Below are 7966 nucleotides of genomic sequence, written 5' to 3' on the forward strand. Positions count from 1 at the left end.
AACCCCCACTATTTTTGACTCAAACAAGAATTTCAAAACAATATCCAAAGATCCCAAAAATTGTGAAAAACTAATAAACCAATGATCTAAACCCGAAACATTTTCCACAATATAGAGAAAAATTCAAACAATTTTCTTGAAAGCAACATTGCTTAATATTCACTACTCAAAAATCATATTTGATATCAGGACAAGTTACTCGAAGCATCTTTATAAAATTCTCAAATATTTTATTTCATCCAATATCATTGCAAGTTGCGTAAGATTTGAAAATGTACATGCTTTTATGAGTTAGGTAAGATTATTACATACATGTTACTCAAAATTCACCAAGTTCATAAGAAAATACATGCTCATATTTATCACTAACTCATTGAATTCTTAAAAGCATGACAAAAACTCATATTTCAATTATTCAAAATTCAATTCATGTTATGATTAAATTGTAATATTATATTCAAACATTTTATCCATAACCTATCATTTGTAGTAGTGCAACGATCAAATTCAACAAATTTCTAATCTCAATCTTGTTAATAACAAGATAGGAGGAAACTAGAATTCTTTCTCATTTCGGAAGTATGAACATCTTTAACAAGATTGTTCTACCCAAAGTAAACTTTGAGATCGTTCCAATACCGAAAATCCTAGTGATGTGAGTATATCTCAACATCACTTTCTTTCAAACGATTTGGTTCAAATTTTGAACCATAACCTATCAAAACAAACATGGTGTAAAACACCAATATATACCAACCTCTCACTGTATCCACAACTCACATTAACTTAGCTTGAAAAGCGTTGTTAATAACATTTGATATCCTTGCAATGCCATTCAAGAATAGCAAATAAATTCATAATCAATATTGTGTTCATTTCTTGGTGAGAGTTGATATTCACATTAGTTTTGACTAGGTTTCTAATTATTTTGGTTTTAGGTTTGTACATAATTCCATCTCATAAGTTCCAAACTTATACGAGTCACATGTTTATTGTCATACACAATAATTCTCAATATCTTGTTTCCCTAGAATTTATTCTAAGATTGAACAATCAATTTATTCAATTTAGAATGCCATTATTTGATCACTACAATAACTACAAATAGTTCATCAAACATACCTCAATTGCTTTTAAAGTTCAATTGGTTATAAATCATTTTCCACTCTTTGCACACCAACAAATAAATCAACAACCCCATTGCTCCACACATCGAATAATCTCCCGCAATTTTATTTCATTGGAAAATAAAAATTTGCTCAAGTAAATGAATTTTCACCTGTCACAATCATTCACATATGAGCATTTCAAACCAAAAAATAATTAAGGTATATGCACTCACATAATTACTTGAAAATCAACTAATATAGTACTCCAAGTTTCTCTTAGTTGTCAAACAAAGATACAAAGTTATAGAATTATAACATCATACATATACTTATAACTTTCTATTAAGCATACTATCAAACATATGGGGTGCATTTGTTTGATTGCTATCAATGGTATTATTTTTCATTACCAAAACAAGAGTATGAAGTATAAAATCAAAACATGATTTTTAATATAGTTTCTTACATTTCTAATCTCAAGTATCACGTCTACTATTTTGGACAAACATACACAACGATTTGAAATCACCACATCTCTCAAAATAAAAATCCAAATTGAAAACTTGAAAATGGGTTTTAACATAAGTTCATGATCTACAAGTTTCGTGTAATACACAGATTCAAATTTTCAACATAAAGATTAGGAAAAGCGGATTCAATAAGGATTAATTTTTTGCCCGTCAGAATTTTTCAATACGTTATGTAGTTTTCTAAAATACTTTAAAAATACTTTTCAGACTCCAAAAATTCTGAAATTTGACATGGATGATTCTCATGATGTCTAATACACCCGGTTAAAATTTCAAGACCCAATTCAATTTCGTGTAGGAGATAAAAATAAGACTCTACAGCATGTTAAAAACATTCGTTTAACATCAACAATATTTGTCTATGTCAACTGTTCACAAAGAAAAAATATTTAACCATGATATTCCTAGTCCATCAATATTAGACATAAAATTAATTTTAGGTATCAGGTTACCTAAAATTTCAAGCATCATGTTCAATCGTTAAAGAAAAAAATATTCCGGTTATAATTATATCAAACAAAATAAAACAATGATACTTATCGCGTTTGAGCAATTGTTTTCTTTTGATATCCATGGTAGAATAAATCGTCTTAAAATTGTAGGAACAATTATTGAATTATGCCTGCAAAATAATCACAAAAAACAAACAAAACATTGTTATGGCTGAGTCGCGGATTAGGTCGCTTTCTTTAAGACGTTTCGCGGCTCTGCCCAAAATTGTGCAAGCAGTTCTTCAATGACGCGTCGTCCACAGGATAAAACAGCCGAGATTAATCTCTTACACAATCACTCTTGCACGGTGAGAGGATGTAAAACTTCTACACTTCATTCTTGCTCAGAAACTCATTTATAAAAATAAAAGATGTTCACACACTTATTTTTCTTTCTCTAAAATTCATTTCTTTTGCAAACTCAAGTCATAAAAAAAGGAACAACTCTCTCACTAAAAAAAAAAATTTCAACAACTCTCCAAGTTCTTTTTAACACCAAAACATAAAAGAAAAATCTCTCTTATTATTTTTCCAACCAAAAATCTGATTTATAGTCAAGAGTTTCAAAACAATTAAATGTTCATGAAAATGTTATTATGATTGAGTTAACACCATTAAAATCCACAAAATAGAACTCTCAAAGTTATAATGGTGTAGTTAACACCATTAAAACTAAAAATATGAAACGGTCAAATTAATTGAAACAAAAATTAATTTCTTTGCTATAAAAAACATATTGATTAGGAATAAATTTATGTTTTGAAAATATATTCCCAACAGATGGCAAACATACAGGATCAATGGCTGATTCTCGCACAAACCTTGAATTTAAGTAAGCACACGTAATACATTTTCAGATCTCCATTACGTATAGACTCATTAAAAATGATTGACTTCATTTGCAATATACCGTCTCAGGTAAAAGCTAAAAGAAAAAAAATCTATAAAGCAACCAAATTAATATCTTATGGTAAAAAATTCATTAATTAGTTCTATTGTAAACTGGTAATAAACATATCTTCATATGATATGATAGCTTTCTAAACTTTGTATTCCATCTGTAATGTAAACTGAAATTACATTTAGGCACATGGATAACCTAGTTCAAATTTGAGTTATAAGTTGACTAAACAACTACTTTCAGTCCTCCAAAACGTACATTTTACTGGCTTAGCTATTAAGACTTCTTATAACTACCCAGGTTATATATAATTACCTTTACTGACATCAAGTTCTTCTAACAAACCATGAACAATAAACCGCGAGTATTTAAAGACATTCTCTGCATCGTTAGCTCGGTACTAATACAGAAATCCCCAAGCTCCATAAAAAGATCCTATCCGGGTTGTCTCTAGCAAAATTCCTTTCTGTCGCAACTCCAAGATTCTACCACCACCTATAAACGACAATAACGTAGGCATAAGCATATATGTAAATCAAAACAGAATCTACTTTCAAATTCAAAGGTAGTGCTTTAGTATACAACTACATTGTTCTACAAAATGGGCAAAGGAAAAAATACGGGGAATGGATCACTATACTGTTCTTAAGACTACACACGATAGCCATATTAGTTGTGGTCATATGTGTATACAGATTTTTCAATTTGTTGTGAGAAGTTTCGGAAACTGTGGCTTAACTAAAAACTGGCAAATTCAAGAGGCAGAACATAAACGGATCCATTCTGACAAATAAGCAGAACATGCAAAAACAAAATAGGATTGACAAAAAAGCTCCACGACATACTATGGTATTACCCCATTATTACCCTTTGATTCTAACCTGATTTTCATATTCTTTCTGTCCAGACCCAAGATTGCCTAATGAAACTCCAACTTATTTTGATAGAGATTATTATTTTTCTATAGTTAATTTCATGATAAATATCCCTAACATAACTCAAGGTTCTAGTTTGGATAGAGGTGACTGTAGGAATAAAGATGGACCATATGTAAGGTCTGGTAAAGACGATGTAGCAATTACCAATTGTTCTCCCCATGAAGATACTGATAAGGAACCTTTTTTTTTTTTGTAACGGCGATTAGGTGCAAATATGGTCATCAAAATGAGAAACAACACATGGATAGTACTCAGTTTCGATTTTCCTGTAAGATGTATGTTCGGAAGGTTCGATTCTATGGCCTCAAACTCAGTGAAACAAAATTTCGGGGGAGTAATGGACACGGAGTAGGCATCCAATGCAGAAACAGAGGTGGTGTTCCGGAAGAAGGCCCGCTTCTCATTGTGCGCTGGACGGAACTTGGGTTTAGCAGTGGTCAAGTGTAGTTTCTGCATAGAGTACAAACCTCCCTCCCGAATCAGCTTATCAAACTTCTAAATAAGATTTTTGGGTATGAGGGCGTGTAACTCTTCCCCCTACACCAACGAACGTGTTAGCACATCACAATTTTTAAATGGTTTATTTAAATTTAGGTGCCTATCTAGTCTGGATTGTTACCCGCTTATCAACAATAACCATATCAATGCTGGTAACGTCGTTGGTCGACATGAAGTCCAGTTCTTCCCATTTCCGGGTAACACGGACGGTAACGATGCTTGTTTTTCCTTCGTCAAGCGATCGTAAGCTCTTGAGTGTGTCCTGTGTGGCTGAGGGCCCAACCTTCTGAATATTGCAGGTAACCTGAGACACATTTCTCTCTTTGTATGTGAAGCTACATGCATTTATACCAAAGATCAGAGTACAATTCAAAAATTATGGTTGATCAAAACAGTTTCACTGTACATTAGCACATAACTACAGTTTGAATTGGACGATAATAAATTTCAATTGAGATGGTGTATCGATTGGAAACAAATTCCTGAAAAACTGTAAAATAAAATAAATTTCAATTGTAAACAAATTCCTTTTTTTTGGGGGGGATTTTTAAATGAAAATAAGAAGCAAGCGATTCTGTTAATGGACATTGAATCTAGATAGCCCAAAAAAAGGAAAATCAAGTGCGATTTTTATCTACTGGTGCTAATTGAATACATGGTTGCATCGTTAATCACAACCATCACTAATCAAGAAAAAATATCGACAGATGTGTTAGGGCACCGCTAACGATGTCGGAGTATTAGACCCTAACTTGCAATGTTCTCGCCAATACTAAGCTCGAAAAGAATTACAATAATAATCGACAACACCAAACATAAGTGGAAACTCTAATGAAAAAATTTTAAAATTGTTTTTGTCTAATAACTTTGATAGAAACTGTAAACGGAAGGAAGAGAGCAGAAACTTACATGTTGAACCGGTGAGATCGATGATTTCCTGTGATTTTCGGAGATAATTTATAGAGGCAGCAGGCAATGAAATCCATGGCGTGCGTTTCTTTTGGTTTAATTTCACCAATTAATCATTCCGAACGGAAATCAAATTATTGGGGCAAACCTAGAACCGTCACTTATTTCAGAAGCTGCGAAATTGGTTGAAGGGGAATTTAGAGCGATCATAATGGAATTAATGGATATGGGAGAGGGAGATTCAATCACAAATAATGGAAGAAGTGAATCATATAGAGTAAACAGAGGCTTTATCGAGGCGTTACAAAATAGAGTGAACGGAGTTTCTTAGAACTCTCTAGAATGTGTAGGTGACATTTACTAACGACAACCAACGATAGCCACAGGATCAAATAAATCTGGGAGGGGAGGGAGAGATCACAGCCGCAAGTTGATAAAAGGAATGTATCCCAGCCGTCCCGTGACACAGCATACACTACTGTTGTGTAAGCATTGATTGAAACATTCTTAGAGGACGTTATTATATTGTTGTTACTCACAAACTATTTTTCGTCAAAGTAAGCAATTTTTAAAGTGATTGAAACGTATCATGACTTTCGTCACTAGGTAAAGATGAACTTGGCCAAAGCAAAAGCTTACCAACATATATTTCGAGAAATAGATAGGCGAGATAAACTCGGCTCGAAATAGCAAATGTGTATAATCAAAGTTTATATAGCAAAACGACTTTTGTCTCAAAATAGAAGATATAGTAGATAAACTTTTGAGTGATAGATAAGTTCAAGTCTCCACATACCTTTTAGTCGATGAAGTTCCACTAGTTCCTTGAGTAGTCCTTCGTCTTGTATGATGATTGCCATGGAGTTCTCGAGCTCAATTACACTTTCTATCCTAGTCCGAGACTTAGCTATAATAGACTAGAAATCAAGACTTATAATTTTGATCACTAACATTGACAAACATGCTTGATATAGCAACGCATGCGAGTTCGACCGACCAATGCTCTAACAATCTCCCCTTTGTCAATTTTATTGACAAAACTATCAATACATATGGAATACAAAAATAAATGAATTCACTTTTGTAGCTCCTATTCCACATGCCTAATCTTCAACATTACTCGTAATCTTCGTCACTTCCAAGTACTCCAATGATCCCAAAGGTTGTAAGTTCAGCATCATCGTTGTTGAAAATCCGTAGCTATAACAATGAGAAAACAAGAGTTCTCAATCATTGTTATACAGTGTCATAGTATCATTATATAGTATCAAAGTTCAATTGTATCACAACTTCGACAACAATACTATAGTGATATGTATCACTCCCCCTTAGTCAATACTCCATTTCACATGAAAACCATTCCCCCTTACATAATGATCTGAAACCCATATGTATTTGTAGTGTGAACTACATATTAATTCTCTTTTTTTTTTTCAATAAAATTGGCAAAGGTACTAAAAAGGAGATCCTAATAAAATTTCCGAAGTAGATGCAATCATATAGCCGAAGCTAAATGCATTCATCAAGGAGTTTATAAAGGTACAAGATAACCACTATAATATTCCACAGCCGCACTCCCCACAAAGATTTGGCAATTAAGCACAAGTTCAATTAAGAACTCCCCCTCATAATATGTCATTCCCGAAGGAACAACAAGAGTGACCTTAATTTCAAAAGAAAAGAAGGATTTCTTTGGACATAACTGTTAGAGCATAGCTCGGTCGACCTCGCATGCGTTGCTATCTCAAGCATGTTTGTCAATGTTAGTGACCAAAACTATGAGTCTTGATTTCTAACCTACATAGCTAAGTCTCGGACTAGGATAGAAAAGTGTAGTTGAGCTCAAGGACTTCATGGCGATTCATCATACAATGACGAAGATCTACTCAAGGAACCGTGGAACTTCATCAACAAAAAGGTATGTGGAGACTTGAACTTATCTATCACTCAAAAGTCTAACTCTTCTATCTCCTGCTTCTTATGAGACAAAAGTCGTATGCTATATAGACTGGATCATACACATTTGATATTTCGAGCCGAGTATATCTCGCCTATCTATATCTTGAAATCATGTGTTGGTAAAGTGTTTCGCTTTGATCAAGTTTATCTTCACCTAGTGACGAAAGTCATGAAAAGTTTCAATTACTTTGAGAATTGCACTGACGCGAAACGGTATGTGAATAACGGATATACAACGTCCTCTGAGAATGTCTCAATGATTGGAATGAGAGTTTAGATTATATAACCATGTATTCCTTAATCTGAAGTTTTTGAACTTTGTTGATTGAGAGAAACCGAAGGAATTGGCTTTGCCCAGTCCGCGAACTGACGGAAGTTCTTATACCGAGAATTTCTGCTGGGATTTTCCAAAAACTCGTTTGCGTGTAAGTCTGCGAACCTAGTCCGCGAACTGGCGAAAATATCTTTGCCGAGATTTTCTGCTGAGTTTGGAAAACTCCACCGGTTATCTTAAGTCCGCGAACTTGTTTGTGATCTTAAGAGGTTATGATCTAAAGATGTGCTCTGAACATGAAACTTAAATTACTAAGGAATGCTTTATGCAAACCGTGGCTATAAAGTTCATGAGCCG

At 33.6% G+C, this 7966-nt stretch overlaps 1 protein-coding gene across 3 annotated transcripts; it reads right to left on the reverse strand.

Moving 5' to 3' along the window:
* Positions 1–2935: 2935 nt before the first annotated feature.
* LOC113317127 lies at positions 2936–5673 on the reverse strand. 3 transcript variants are annotated; one of them, XR_003343261.1, is made up of 4 exons: positions 5377–5673; positions 4589–4802; positions 4114–4506; positions 2936–3526 (listed from the first exon to the last, which is right to left on the reverse strand). XR_003343261.1 is itself a non-coding variant. In XM_026565259.1 (3 exons), exons 1-3 carry the CDS (start codon positions 5451–5453, stop codon positions 3482–3484), a joined length of 336 nt encoding a protein of 111 aa, XP_026421044.1. In that variant the 5' UTR covers positions 5454–5673; the 3' UTR covers positions 2936–3481. The 3 variants fall into 3 exon arrangements, 2 of the variants coding, with proteins under 2 accessions (XP_026421044.1, XP_026421045.1); XM_026565259.1 differs by lacking the exon at positions 4114–4506; XM_026565260.1 differs by having other exon boundaries at positions 2936–4506.
* Between the last annotated feature and the right edge of the window lie 2293 nt (positions 5674–7966).

The sequence above is a fragment of the Papaver somniferum genome, chromosome 10 (assembly GCF_003573695.1).
Source record: "Papaver somniferum cultivar HN1 chromosome 10, ASM357369v1, whole genome shotgun sequence".
NCBI classification, from domain to species: Eukaryota; Viridiplantae; Streptophyta; class Magnoliopsida; order Ranunculales; family Papaveraceae; genus Papaver; species Papaver somniferum.

Excerpts from the sequence above, each read along its gene's own strand:
- LOC113317127 (XM_026565259.1), bottom strand. The coding sequence starts at position 5,453 with ATGGATTTCATTGCCTGCTGCCTCTATAAATTATCTCCGAAAATCACA. Across the intron at positions 4,803-5,376 it reads CGATCTCACCGGTTCAACAT|CTTCACATACAAAGAGAGAA; the intron begins GTAAGTTTCTGC and ends AAATGCATGTAG. Across the intron at positions 3,527-4,588 it reads TGGTTATTGTTGATAAGCGG|GTGGTGGTAGAATCTTGGAG; the intron begins GTAACAATCCAG and ends TGTCGTTTATAG.